The sequence below is a fragment of the Limanda limanda genome, chromosome 1, assembly GCF_963576545.1.
Source record: "Limanda limanda chromosome 1, fLimLim1.1, whole genome shotgun sequence".
Taxonomy (NCBI): domain Eukaryota; kingdom Metazoa; phylum Chordata; class Actinopteri; order Pleuronectiformes; family Pleuronectidae; genus Limanda; species Limanda limanda.
This window is the reverse complement of record NC_083636.1, coordinates 10,903,115-10,917,262: the sequence shown is the minus strand read 5'-3', so window position 1 is coordinate 10,917,262 and position 14,148 is coordinate 10,903,115. Positions and strand designations below refer to the sequence as shown.

The window sequence follows — 14,148 nt, the reverse complement described above, 5'->3', positions numbered from 1 at the left end:
ATACATTATCATTTGCAATGAGTGAGTCAATCTTGATTAGCTGATGCTTAAATGTTTAAACCTTTTTGCTCAACTCCCAGCGACTGCTCTCACCCGAGAAATAACACGGTAAAGAAAAAGCCCCAAGACGATCATGACTCCTGACAAAAGTAAAACATTTATTACGAGCTCCATCTCACAGGACCCTGACGCGCACCCTGCAGAGGAGGCAGAATGGAATATGAAAAGGTCTCCGTTGTAACCACCCACTGCAAGGGTGATAATAATTATCAGGAATGGCATGTGTGCGCCTTCTGAAATAATGTCAGTGACAGTTAGAGGCAGCGTATTGCTTCTCCAGCCAGCAGCTCCAATAAACTGAGGGATTGCAAAGGACACTGCAGGGATACACTGATTTATACAGAACTGCAATACACACACTCTAAAATATTGTGTACATGTCTCCATCTTGAAAATGCATCTCATAACACAGTGTCTGGAGGAAGGATTTATGTAATGATAATGCTTTTTTTTTAAAGGAGCTGGTTTTGTTGTGACACTTTGCTGGTGGAACAGAAGGCAGTGATGGTAAATAGACTGTGTTTATATAGCTCAAGCACTTTTACAGCAGAATACATCCATTCACACACACACACACACACACACACACACACACACACACACACACACACACACACACACACACAATGGCCCTGGAGTTATTTTCTGTCAACCCTGTATCTTCTGCGATACGTTTTATTTGTTTTCTACACTTGTATAACTTTTCCATGGGAAACAGCTCGTGAATTTGAGTCATTCATTATAAGTCTGTAAATAACCAAGTGGTGGAAAACAAAGAAGTCTCGACCTGATTAAGCCAACACGCAAAGTAATATGTCATACAAGCACTGAGACATTCACACACAGAGAATAAAATAGAGAACTCGTAAGCCTAGATCATTTAAGAAATTATACCCAGATAATTTACTCAAGAAGGTGAAATAAAACAAATCTTAGATCTGCTCTTTCATCCGCAACCAGCATATCGTCTCATTTAGTTTATGTTACCCTCATCATCAGTCATGCATTTGTGTAACATTCCATTAGTGGCAGTGTTATAACATGTTGAAGTTCACACACATATGGCTGCTATTGAGGCAAACGTCATCACAACCTCTCCCAGTAAATGGTGTTTTTAATACTAGTTACTTTTATGAAATGTTGTCGACTTATGTCTACTTTCATTTTTGCTACTTGATTTCCATTCCTGCTGTCTCGGGTTGTGGGGGGGGACAGGGTGGGGTCGCAGAAGAACAAAAAGAAAATCTTGGATCTGCCTCAAAATGTAATGGTTCCTTTCTTGACCCATGTATCATCCGAGTTTCATGGAAATGTGTTTGGGATAGATTTGGAGTAATCCTGCTGACAGAAACACAAAGAGGCAAACAGACGTGGCCAAAGCAGACGGACAACAGTACAAAGAGAGAATCTTAGTCAGACAGGCAAACAGTCATGAGCAGTAATCAGGCAGATGAGCAAACTATGGTCTGGAGAGTTTGGCTGTGAGGATACCTGAGCGTGCGGCTGGAGGGACACTGAGCAGAGCGGTTGTTGGGTCTGAAACATCATAAATAATAAGTTAGTGACTGGCAGATTCACTGGTAGAAGTGGGAACCATGACAGGAAAACTGTTTATGTGCCTTTTTAAAACCTGAACAGCAACTTCAACAAACGAGCCGCCTCTTGTGTAACGAGATTTTCCCTGTTCTCTCATTCCTTCTACATCCCTCCGGCTCCTTGTACCTCTCCTCCTCCTCCTCCAGATGGCTTACCCTAATTATTTCGGTGCTCCTGCAACTTTTATATAGAGAGCAACTCTTGATTAAATCTAAGAAACAAATGTGTCTTAGTGTCTTTCTGTGCTTTTCTTGTCCTCACCTTTGGCTCCAGGAAACAAAAGGCTCTTTCTGGAGGCTCCTCTTCTAATTAATGGTTCAGAGCCTCCGACACTTACACAAGCTAAAATGTGTGTCTGCATGTGTGTGTGTGTGTGTGTGTGTGTGTGTAGGATGGGGATATGAAAAACCAAAATGTGCTTTTCTCTAATACAAAAAATGCGTTTAATTTGTAATTCATGCTGCTGCACAACTTGAACGGACGAGTATCTCTGACAAACATATGCTCACAACAAATCCAAGCTACAACATGTAAATCCATAAATCTGCTGTAAACAACGTTTTGGACTCACAAGCCTGTCTCTTTGTGCTGCTAAATAACAAAATAAACATTATTATTCCCATATCACTCTCCCACATTTGTTGCAACCGCCGTTTGGCTACACTTTGCACAAAGATTGGAATCAGGAGGGAACAACCAACCTCGCTCTGCCTCAGGTTAAAACAATCCACCAATACCAACACCTGCAAAGCTCACTAATTGTTACTTGATTGTTAAATCTTGCAAAACACATTTTACAGATGTTTATGCACTGGATTTCTTTCTTTCCCACGACTGGCAACTTTCTCAAGTTTCAGCCGTTGCCTGACAACAGCTCAGAACCAGAGAAATAAAGATGTGAAAATGTAAAACATGAAGTGAAGCCAAAGCCTCTCAGTCACAAACCCTGCCTCCTCCATGTTAATGAATGAGACATTGACCAAGATAAAATTGTTGTAATACACGTGAGATACATTTTTCTCAAAGATGTTTACGTCATTTTAGTTTGCTCCTATCACACTTATTATTGTTTATTAAGTTTGATGTTAATTAGATATGGCTCCAAATGCATCCATATGAGGAATATTGTGGCTTCATTTCCAGATAGTGGTAGGAAATCAATTGTTTTCCAGTCAAATTTATAATTATGTTTTTAATTATATATTATAACATGATTGTGATAATTATGATATTAATATAGCAGCATTGGCCTTGCAGCCTCTCTCCATAAAAAGTAGAAACAACATAACACGAGAGTCACTGACAGAAAGTGAACATTTCTGACCCTTTACACTTTAAAAACACAAGTTCGTACTTGTGTTTCCAGTTTGATTTTGTTTACTCCCAAATTTTGTTTCTGCTCTCTAAAAACTATTTGTCATGAAAGAGCTTCCGTACACTTGAGCCAAATCAGTGTGATCATCATTTCACATGAGAGAGAAAACTAAAATACAATATTTTCCAAGTCATTTTCCCTGTGAACACTAACTCTACAGACTGCAGCTCCTTCAGAGTGTGAATAGTGTAATCAACATTTGTATAATCATCCCAGTTTGATTTTATGAAAGTCTCTCCTGTGAGCCGGCCCCACGCTGCTTGATGTAATTAGAAACTGCGTGATATGGGTCAGATAGTCACTTGTTTGCCTCTTCCTCCCACTTGAGCTTTTCACTTCCAACGTAATGAAGATCACCCCAAAGTACACGAGCAACAAAACAAATCAATTATTATTATTATTATTATGATCACTTACAGAGGATTCTTATTATGAGATCTGGCCGCCTGGGTTTAATCTTTGTCCGTTGTTTGTTCAGCAAGAGATTGATTGGTTTTTCATCTTCAGGTTAAATTATATCTCTTATATCAAACTTTGTCTTATAGCACCATCTAGGGTCCAGGCTTGGCAGTAACATGTAAGTCAGGGCTCAAAACAGGCAATGTATTATTATTTCTGTATTATCTTATGTGGACAAGCGAAGTAAGAATTTGTCATTTTCGCTGTACATATGAAAATCTATTCAACAGGCATAGCTACTCTCTACACCCAACTTTACTGTCTAATGTGACCTGTAAGAGGCACTGAGAAAAATATTATGTAACAATACATTTTTCATATTTTTTTCTTTTATATTTGATATGTTAAGTTTAACAAACACTGTATTCACATGTTAATGTACTATTCAAAAACATATTTTAAGAGTCTGTTTTGGATGAGTCATTTTATTCAAATCTTAACATAAGATTGTATCAGCAGGGGAGCAGCAAACAGCCGGATGGAAAGGAAGTGTGATACATAGGCAGAAAAGAAGTAAACAGACACAGCAACGACACGCAGATACAGGTGAAAAACACAGATGATGAATTACACTGAATAAATCGGAGAAAGTCAAACTGAAGTAACTCAATGAAACTCAACCCGGAAATTAAATAAGTTAATTGGGCAGGAACACACCAAGCTCGTGATGACATCATCTGATCCAAGTAAACCACAAAGCGTAAAAAAAACAAAAAACAAATAAATATCAAGACACAAACACTTAAATGAGCACGTTACTGAATCACCTCTGCTGAGTCCCTATGGCTTGGCAAAGTACTAATCAAGGTACAACAAAAAGGATATTACATTGGTTGAATTTAGTCTAATAATAATAATATTAAAAATAATAATAATAAAGTTGTCCGTCAATTATGTGTGTTCATGTCAGTCATTACAACACACTGTATATATCTATATGGCTATGTCATTTTTGGTCTCTTTATTTTTCATATTTCAATGTGTCAACAGTCATTGATTCATAGAGCTGCACAATATTTACAGTACAAAACTGCTCACCATAAGAAAAACACCTGCAAAAAAACAAAATACATTATATATTATATATTTTCCACCCTGGAGAAGAATCAACAGTTAAACCACAAAGAGCTCAGGTTCAGTAGAAAAAGGTCTATACAGTCAATTCAAACCAGTAACAATGTCGTCACTTTATCATCTGAGCCAAAAACGTTATCATTATTTGTACAAAATCAATACTTTGAATATTCTTGGTCGTGTCCATGTAACTTTGAACTGATTCACAGTGAACTGGCAGACTTTGTAGTAGGTTTGGAGCCTTTGTCAGTGAAAATACACGATAAGCCTAAAAACCTGGACATTTAACTCAGTGCTACGCGTTTTTCAGTCATTACCTCCACCCATGTCTGATAAGCAAATAATACTGAACCGATTTTATTGAGACTTGGTGGAAGAGTGGGACATGAGCCAAAGAAGAAGCCTTTAACTTTTGGAACGGATTTAATTAAGGTGGTTGAACCAGGAATGTTATTTCACTTTCTTTAACATTGCATGATATTTGACATATTTGTGAATTTCTCAAGAAAAAACGCAGAAATCTTTATGAGAAAACGTCAGGCATTGTTAGGAGTCGGATAGCTATGAGTGTGTGTGATCCAGGGTGCTTGATTGAATTTAAGGACCGTGGGCGGCAGTATTTGCTCTACTGAGTTCCACTCTACTCTTCATTTTAAATATCGCAATGCTAGTTCTAAGTACAAGCTGTAGCCAAGCATATATTTTAGCTGAACTGTGTATGAAACACCAGTTGAACAGAAATGACAGGAATATATGAGCCATTTTTGTCTGTTACTGATATGTAACAGAGGTTTTGCTTTGACTTTTGAGATGTCACATGTGTGCTTCTCTGGGAAAATCCTTTGACGCCAATCAATGTTTGAGTCCAGCACCTCCTGATATCTGACACCAGAAGCACTACCTCACTCGCCTCTTGTCTTCACCACATGAACCTCTGCGTGGCTGGGCTGTCTGGCCAGTGGAAAGTCTTAGTGATGAAAATGTAAATCGTGGCGGCATTGACCACCGTGTACAGGGCAAACTCCACTCCGAGTCTGGGAAGAGAAGGGAGGGGCATGTGCAGGCGGTACATCAGGTAGGGGACGATGAAGTATCTGAACTCCAGCAGCTTCTGGGGCACCGTGGCCGCCAGGAGGCACGCCAGGAACGCCAAACTCCAGAAGAGCGAGCGCGACCTGAAGGAGTCCAGAAAATTCCACCCGGCGAACACGTACACAGGGACAAGGAGGAAGCGCACCAGCTCGTGACTCTGGTAAAGCTTCCTCCACACGTAGAAGGGGAAATGGCGGTTATCTGCCAAGAGGTACTTGTGGACGAAGGTGAACTTCCACACCAGGAACAATGAGACGCCGGTGATGAAGAGGAAGAGCAGAGGCTGTTTCTTCAGAGACTGCAGGAAGCGGAGGACGCGGTGGTGACAAAGTGTGACGGGGAGGGAGAAGAAGAGGGTGAAGGAGAGGAAGTAGAAGAGCTGAGGAAAATTGAGGCAAGCCTCGTGGCTCGTCCTGTCACCTACCACGATCCCATCATTCAGCACCCCAAACACCACGAAACCAACGCCGACCACTGCATACGGCCACGCCACCAGCAGCACCGACTTCAGGTGACTGGGTGACGTGAGGAACTCCAGCGCGAACAGTACTATTTTCTTGGCTCCGCTGAATGACAGGGGAACTTGGGATGGCGGAGACTTCTCATCCCTTTTTTTCGAATGCTCCACCCGCCAGGCTTCATCCATTTTGGCAGCCACCAGCGTGCCTGCGCAGAACGCCACCCAGATGATGTTGGTCTGGCGGAAGAGCACGGAGCACACACCCAGGAGCGCCGAGGCCTTGTGGCAACCGTAGAGGGTCATGAGGTAGGTGAAGAGGATGAAGAAAGTAGATCCGGCATCGGTGTAGTAGAGGAAGTTGAAGAAGTAGAGCACGGGGAAGGTTGAGAGAGACAACGCTGACAGGATGCGGCGTGAGGTTGTTCGTGTCTGGAAGAGAAGAAACGTATCAGGAAAACAAGAAAATGACAAAGGTCAGGCATGATAACTTCACCGTGCTCTGGGTCTGGTCTGACCTTCTCCTTGAGGTGCAGCTTGCAGATGAGCAGGTAGAGCAGGTAAAGGATGCCGCAGTTGAAGAGCAGGTTGACGAAGCGCAGCATCGCCGTGGAACACACCACCGCACCCGTCAGGTCAGCCAGCCACACCACGGGCTTGATGACTCCCACGGTGATGAGGTACAGGCCTGGGAGGGTGGTGATCATCGAGTCCCACTGCACCAGGATCAGAAACATGTTAAAGGGGCGCTCCATCCATTTCAAACATGAACAATAAAAACTCAAACTCTTTTTTAGCCATTTAAAGAAGGGTAAATGTTGCACATTCCTATTATATTAGTTTGAACTCTTCTTCAGTTGTGACCTTCAAACTAAATCTTAAAATAAGTTCTCTGTCATTCATCGTCTGTACCTACTTGATTTTCAAAGGGTTTAACCAGAGCCAGGACACACAACGATGATACAATTCATCACTTCCATTCAAGGTCAAAAGCAATCAGCTGTCAAAATATGTTCTGGAAATTGTTTTACTGCGCTCTTCTCTACTGGATGTGAAGGATTGTGTGTTTAAGTGTTTTTGTGTGAACTACATAATGTTTTTAAAATACGATTCATAAACCTATCCCACATTTAAACTGCTTCCCTCTCAGTCACATACACACTGACACCATCACCCAACGTATGTAGGACACGGAGATTAAGTCCCTGCATCACGATTAACGACAGGATTATGAACAATGGCGGACTGGCCTCGGAGAACAACCCGCTTTACCTCAGTGAATCTGCCCTGACAGTACTTCTGCGCCTGCGGGACGTGGAACACCTCGTCCATGTAGGGCAGCCTCTGCTCCCGGGTCACTGCGGAGAACAGCAGGCAGGAGATCAGGAAGTTGCTGCTGCACAGCGCGGTGAAGATGTAGCCTTCAAATTTCTCCATGTTTGATGGCGTCACAGTGAATGATGTCCAGAAGTTAAATGTGATGATGAGTTAGACGCATAACGACGACCCCCCGCGTGTTCGAATCCCCGCACAGCCACAGATCAGCGGGGAACTGCTCCAAGTCTCTGTTGTTGTTTGTTAGAAACGGAAGAGATCTGTCAGCTGGACGGTACGTCTCTGAAACACGCTCGGTACGAAACTCATCTTTAATCGTTAGTTCCTATGCTGCGCGACGTTGTTTATTGCCATTATTCAATCGTTAATTGACTATTTAATTCATCTGTGTGATAAATACATTTTTAGAAAGTTATTTTAGTCACAATTTTCTTATTTTTGGGGATTTTCCCTCTACTTTCTCAAACTTCCGGTGGAGCGGCGTCACCGTGTTTTGGTTCCCGCAGTGCGTAGACCTCACGTGGACATCAGTTCCCCTTCTTGTCGGGAATCTTCTCCATTTCCTCTAGAATCTTTTCAACATGCATCACACACACGAGCTGGAGCTTTTCCCCGATCGCACAGTAACTCAGGTCCTGTTTAAGGAGGTGAAAAACGCCAAAGAGCTCAGACAACTTGCAGTGGACCGTCAAATAAACGCAGCTCTGATCAACCCCACGATGGTAGAACGGTGTTTAACCACGATTTCGTTAAACATGTTGATTTTTTGTGTGCATATTTGCTACAGTCTTCTGTCTTTTCTCATCTACAGCTGGTGCATCCTCTCCAAGTGCTGGTCGCTGCCAACAAAGCTGTTCACCTGCAGAACACTGGGAAAATGAAGACAAGGAGCCTGAACTCAGAGATGATCTTCAACCTGTCACCTACTAATAATGTCAGTACCCTCCTGTCATGATGCCTGTGCATTACCCACTCACACACCAAGTCTCAGTCTCAGTCTCCAATTTTTCACGGTGTTGTTCATTAATTTTCCTGATGGTTTATTGTTTACTAGTTGCACACAACACACACAGGTTGACTACAAACATTAAGTGGTGTCTCTCTTTAGTTGTTTTGTCTTTGGGGTCCTTCTTTAACTTGTGACATTTTGTTTTGTGATAAGTTTTCAATAATCTGAATTTGTGTCATTAAAATGACTTAGAGATGTTAAAATACTATGTACTAGTAGGTCTTGAATATGCTTCTATGTATCTTGATTATGTTGACATGAACACTACTTCTCTTCAAATTAGTTGCGTTTCGGTGTTAGAAAACTCTTTTGGTAGCATGCACGTTTGTATCCATGTGCTATGGTTTTCCTCACACACACAGGTATTTTCGCATTTAATAGATCTACGAACAAGACTATGAATACCCACTGTCTCCTCCTGTAGTTTGAGAGATAACGTGGGGATAAACCTCTGGGACTCTGACATTCCTTCATATCTGGTCATAAAGACCATACACATGCAGAAACACTCTTTGACTTTTTCAACTCTTGTTGTTTCTCTTTTTGGCCATTTCATGTCTCTCTTTAAGTTTTTTAAAATGTATTTCTGTTAAGTAATTTTGTGTCAGGTAACGAACGATAAGTCACGTTAACCCGTGTCTGTGCCCTTTTGTCTCATTCACTGTGTATTTTGCCTTCCTTTCATAAAACAGATCTCCGAGGCCTTTAAGAGGTTTGGTATCTCAGATGGCGATGACTCTGTGATGGTGGTCATGGTTCATGACAAAAACAAGTCAGAAGAATTAGGGCAGCTTGTGGAGGACATCGTGACTAAGGTGGACGGACGACAGGTTCCAGTGGAAGACGTTTCAACATTGTCGGACTCTGTAAAGATCAGAAAGGTTCAACTTCAATTCTTAAAAATCATGTGACTCATTCCATAGCATATTGACTAATACGTGCATCTGTGTGAGCTTGACTGGATAATTACTTTTGTCAAATATATATAGCGTTGATATGTATGTTATATATATATATATATACTGCATATAAGATAAGCTGAATATACAGATTTATTTCTCTGCATATTTTATTACTAACTGTTAATTACATGAACATTATTGATTGTAAATTATAAGTTACGTAGCAAATTTTATGACAAAATGGGTTTTCCTCTCCACTCCATCCATGTATTTGTGGACCTGGATGTTTGCACTCTTGAAGTTACTGGGTTGATTTCAGAAGCATTTTAAAAACCTTATTCCCTTTTCCTGTCTCCCTACCAGTTGTATAAAGTTCCTCCTCAGGAGGAGACGTGTGGGACTCTACTGGATGCTGTCATCTGCAGAATGGCCACCAAGGACGTCATGTAGCTACAACAAGAAATAAGAGCACAACTGTTCTTACTGAACACTTGTTGCATTTTTTCATAAAAGCAAAGTTAAGATGTTTTTTTCTTGATACTGTTATTTCACTTCATTGTCCCTAGCCTGCAAATACTGTCCTTCATGTTTTCATTGCAAACTGAACTGTATATCAGCTGTGGAAAAGATTTCTCCCAGCTGAGCTAAATATATCTTATTTTTCCTAAATCTTTTCATGAACTTTTCTTGATTCCTTTTTATTTGATCATTGCTACAACATAGTTAGACACTAAGACATTAGGAAGAACGTTTTGAGGATTTGCGACCCATTATTTAGCATCATTAGTTCCTACATCAAATTTAAAAGCTTCTTGGTACTTTGACACTTTCCAGGGATTTTTACTAAAAGGGACAATATGTAAAAGCTGCTCTCATACCAGCAGGGGTAAAAATCAAAGTGGTGTGGGCCAAATATTAGCTCAGTCCTGAATGCAGCTTTTGGCAGATGTGTATTTGCTACTCTAACAATTTAAAAGTTAAAGTATCAGAGCATTACGGCCGTGGGTGTTTATCTTTATACGTTAAAAGTTTGCTCTCTTCAAACCTTGATTTTCAATCTCACCTCTTCTGAGGACATTAAACATTTACATAGTCAAAATAAAATGACATGAGATTGTTTATTAAAATAGACTATATTTCCATTCACTACAGAAAACTAACCTTCCATTGAAATTAAATGTGTATTGATTTACTTGAAAAATGCCACTTTAAATGCAAACAAATAGATACAGCATACTCTCAGTTTATCATTCGATTAGTCCTTGATTTCTTCTCAGCAGAAAAACATTGGCTCAAACTGGTCGGGATAAGTCACATGAAGAAGAGCTGACAGACGTCTTGTTAGTCTGGGAAGTTCGCGAGCTCGTCCTTTCCAATGTTCCCTCCACTGAGGATGCACACGACGTTCTTCCCCTCCAGCTCAGGGATCTTGTTGTTAACGATGGCAGCGAAGGCAGCAGAGCCAGACGGCTCCACCACCAGTCCTGACCTGTAGAGGGTGGTCACCGCCGCCTGTAGCTCCTCATCGCTCACCAGGACAATCGCCTCCACGAAGCGCTGGCACAACTCATATGGAATCCTGCCTGGGAGCCAGAGTTCAGGATCAGTGACATTCATTCAACAAAAAAGTCAAGTTTTTTATTGATAGTTGTATTTATAATTACAACTTTCTAACTATTTTATGGTTAAAGTGTAAAATATCAAGCCTCACTTACTTTTCTTTGTTAGATGGGGTTGATAATGACATTTTAGCAATCAAAGACACGTTTTTACATACATATATGGATATATAGGTATTAGAAATGCTTTATGCTGTACTATCAGCATTAGCATTAGCCCCCAAATATCTTTGAAGTTCCGACCCAGGGGCGCGGCTAGAAATGTTGGGACCTGTGAAAGAATATTTTCTCACAGTTTTACAGATTGCTGACTTTGATACATCAACTTCGATGAAAGAAATCCAGCTTTGTTTAGCACAGACTTCTACTGGAACATAGGCAAGTTAATGCTTCGAAAGATTGTGATGTTGATTCTCTAATTTCTTCCGTTCTTTGTTATTGTCTCTCATTTCTGACGACCATTTTACCATTTCCATAAAAAAATAAGAACTGATTCATTTGTATAGCACATGTTAAACAATTTACAATTTGTCTCATAGGGCCCAATGAGGTGTGAGAGCCTCTGTTCTTAACCCTCGACTAGAGTAAAGAAAAACTACCAAACAAACCTATTAACAGGGGATGAAAAAAGTGTAGAAACCTCAAGGTGAGTCACATGAAGAGAAACACATTCAGTGCAATAGATGCAGTGTGAAGCAGAGCACAGCAATGTAATAATATTTGCAACATTCATGACCGAAAGGTTGACTTATTCTTACCTGCAAAAGGTGGTGCAAGACCTGAGGCGATGCTCTTGGTTTCCATCCCTACTGGTTTCTTCTCAATTAAGCTTTTGTACATGGTGCAGGCTGAGTTTAAACACAAACTCAAAATCAATGTAAAATAAGTGGGTGACTGCTGATGTCACAGAGGATTCTTTGAACACGGCTGTAGGTGAGTTTTTACCTCCTTCTGGTTCCACACCGTAGATCCTGGTCTTTTCACAGCCTGACAGTTTGATGGCAGCAGCTACACCGGCCAGCAGCCCCCCACCACCGCAACACACCACCACCACATCAGGCTCACAGACCACCTCCAGCACCTCCATACCCAGACTACACACACACAAGAACAGAGAATATACTACAGTGTACACAATAAGCTCACAATCTGAATCCCAAAACATGTGCACATCTATTTCTCATTCAGTGGTCTAATTGCTGTAGGGACAAATTATTTGCTGTACCTTGATTTTTACATTTTCTGCTGCAGAATTCTGCAAATTGACCTTGGGGTTGCATATTTCCAATGGTGCAGAGTAGGAAGGACAGAACGCACTGCAGTTCAGCTTTGTAGTACAACTGGAGGATGTGACGGTCTGCTCTAAAATGATTCAGTTTCCTAAGAAAGAACATCCTCTGTTCTAGTCTTTTAGACTTTGCTCCATGCAAGTTCGTTACATTTTAAGCGATTGTCAGACCAGTTCAATAATTCACCCTCAATCCTGGTGGAATGAATGTATGAAGTACAATGAGTATACCTGGCATGTCCCGCTATCAGATCCAGGTCATCATATGAGTGCAGGAACGTCATGTTGTCCTCCTGAATGCAGCGGTTCACCACGTTCATCAGACTGGAGGTGGGAACTCGCTCAACCTCGACCCCAAAGCTCTGAGGACGAGAACAAATGAGTTCAAACATATCTGAACGAATGCTTCAGAAAATAAAAACAATCTCACAATCTAAAAATTAGTATTCATAGTGCAACAAGTTATGATGTGGAAACACGTCTGTAGTTAGAAGGAGCCATACAGTTTTCTGTATGAAGTGTTTTAAATTGAGGTCTCATAAGTAAAATGTAAGCAGGGTGGAACTGTAATGCTATGTGTGTCTTGTATTGGTTCCATTTTATACATATTATTTTCAACTGTTAGCTTAGCATATGAATATAAAATAAAACCTTGCTTCTTTAAATTATTTTAAATAAATGTTTTGAAGGTTTAAGGGAGAAATCGAGCACATGCTGATAAAACATATAAAATAGCGTAAATATCTGAATCCCTTTCTTGACCTTTTACTTTATATTTAGGTTTGTTTAAAAGTAGAATTAATATGTGATTCTTCAGGTTTACTCTGACCTGTATGAGGATGGATCTGGAAACTGGGGCAGTTTCGGGCATCACCACCTTACCCCTCGACCCATAGTGTTTTGAAGCGTATGCAAACGATTTCCCATAGTTCCCTGCAGACATGGTGACAAAATAACCGCCCTCTGGTCTCCTGGCAAACTGATTGGCCACCCCTCTGATCTTAAAGGACCCTGTCAATCAAAAAACATGCGGACACAAGTGCCACTACTACATCAGCTCAGAACTGCAAGAAGACATTTGTGAGTGAGAGTCTGAGTGTTTCCCACCGGTTCTCTGCATGTTTTCCAGTTTGATGTGAATGTTGCAGTTGACGTCGAGAGGCAGGGTGGTCTGGCACCAGGGGATCATGGGAGTGTTGATGACACCCAGGGGACTGAGACGCACCGTCTCCCTGGCGTCTCTCAGCAAATCCAAGGTGACAGCATCTGCCGACACCTCAGCCATCTGTGTCAGAAACACAAACATCAGGAATACCATTGTATTGTGTGGGTACCATTTTATTTATCAATAAAATCATTATTATTATTATTTTAATTGTTGTTAATGTTGTATTAGCTATCCCAAGCCCTAATAAGCCATGTTATTATATATAGTATATTAATGGGTTATAACAACATAATAGTCACTGTATTTTATATATTATTTATCTATTATTCATATATTATCATAAGAATTTCACTTAACACTGAAACTCTCGTTGATCCCCTGTATAACAGTATTAGTTAAAATCTATCCAATTAGTCTGAAGGATTAACGGTTAGTTAAAAAAAGTCAGTTGAACAGTTCCACACATTCCTGAGCACTTCCACATTTACTAAGTGGAAAAAACAAAGTCCGTTAAATGACAAAGTGTTTGATCACATAACAAGTCGTTGAATTGAGGTGTTAAGTGTATTTTGCCGACCTTATCTTTTCCTTGGAATTTTCTTCTTCTCTGAAAAACAAGTGAGGGCTCCGCGGTGTTTGCGGTGTTACAACATCTTCGGCCCCGGTCACCGCTACGGTTCCGGTTGGAGTGGTGTTTCCACACGGAGGTTATAA

The 14,148-nt window shown here is 40.8% G+C and overlaps 3 protein-coding genes across 4 annotated transcripts; 1 reads left to right on the top strand and 2 right to left on the bottom strand.

Annotated features, from left to right (window-relative positions):
- Positions 1-3,899: 3,899 nt before the first annotated feature.
- Positions 3,900-7,707, bottom strand: alg10 (ALG10 alpha-1,2-mannosyltransferase). Its single transcript, XM_061070653.1, has 3 exons — positions 7,386-7,707; positions 6,632-6,829; positions 3,900-6,545 (listed from the first exon to the last, which is right to left on the bottom strand). Exons 1-3 carry the CDS (start codon positions 7,548-7,550, stop codon positions 5,484-5,486), a joined length of 1,425 nt encoding a protein of 474 aa, XP_060926636.1. The 5' UTR covers positions 7,551-7,707; the 3' UTR covers positions 3,900-5,483.
- A 249-nt stretch (positions 7,708-7,956) lies between these two features.
- tprkb (Tp53rk binding protein) lies at positions 7,957-10,028 on the top strand. The gene is made up of 4 exons (XM_061075730.1): positions 7,957-8,170; positions 8,260-8,382; positions 9,150-9,338; positions 9,723-10,028. The coding sequence occupies exons 1-4, from the start codon at positions 8,030-8,032 to the stop codon at positions 9,807-9,809; spliced, it is 540 nt and encodes a 179-aa protein (XP_060931713.1). The 5' UTR covers positions 7,957-8,029; the 3' UTR covers positions 9,810-10,028.
- A 469-nt stretch (positions 10,029-10,497) lies between these two features.
- Positions 10,498-14,053, bottom strand: srr (serine racemase). Of its 2 annotated transcripts, XM_061077248.1 has the most exons (7): positions 14,012-14,053; positions 13,374-13,551; positions 13,096-13,277; positions 12,498-12,628; positions 11,924-12,072; positions 11,737-11,826; positions 10,498-10,942 (listed from the first exon to the last, which is right to left on the bottom strand). In XM_061077248.1, the coding sequence occupies exons 2-7, from the start codon at positions 13,549-13,551 to the stop codon at positions 10,701-10,703; spliced, it is 972 nt and encodes a 323-aa protein (XP_060933231.1). In that variant the 5' UTR covers positions 14,012-14,053; the 3' UTR covers positions 10,498-10,700. The 2 variants fall into 2 exon arrangements, with proteins under 2 accessions (XP_060933231.1, XP_060933222.1); XM_061077239.1 differs by lacking the exon at positions 14,012-14,053 and having other exon boundaries at positions 13,374-13,572.
- Between the last annotated feature and the right edge of the window lie 95 nt (positions 14,054-14,148).

Coding starts and splice junctions, on each gene's coding strand:
- alg10 (XM_061070653.1), bottom strand. CDS start 7,550: ATGGAGAAATTTGAAGGCTACATCTTCACCGCGCTGTGCAGCAGCAAC. Junction 6,830..7,385: donor GTCAGGGCAGATTCACTGAG/GTAAAGCGGGTT, acceptor ATCCTGGTGCAG/TGGGACTCGATGATCACCAC. Junction 6,546..6,631: donor AGCTGCACCTCAAGGAGAAG/GTCAGACCAGAC, acceptor CTTCTCTTCCAG/ACACGAACAACCTCACGCCG.
- tprkb (XM_061075730.1), top strand. CDS start 8,030: ATGCATCACACACACGAGCTGGAGCTTTTCCCCGATCGCACAGTAACT. Junction 8,171..8,259: donor CTCTGATCAACCCCACGATG/GTAGAACGGTGT, acceptor TCTCATCTACAG/CTGGTGCATCCTCTCCAAGT. Junction 9,339..9,722: donor ACTCTGTAAAGATCAGAAAG/GTTCAACTTCAA, acceptor TCTCCCTACCAG/TTGTATAAAGTTCCTCCTCA.
- srr (XM_061077239.1), bottom strand. CDS start 13,572: ATGTTTGTGTTTCTGACACAGATGGCTGAGGTGTCGGCAGATGCTGTC. Junction 13,278..13,373: donor GGAAAACATGCAGAGAACCG/GTGGGAAACACT, acceptor TTTGATTGACAG/GGTCCTTTAAGATCAGAGGG. Junction 12,629..13,095: donor CCAGATCCATCCTCATACAG/GTCAGAGTAAAC, acceptor TCTCGTCCTCAG/AGCTTTGGGGTCGAGGTTGA.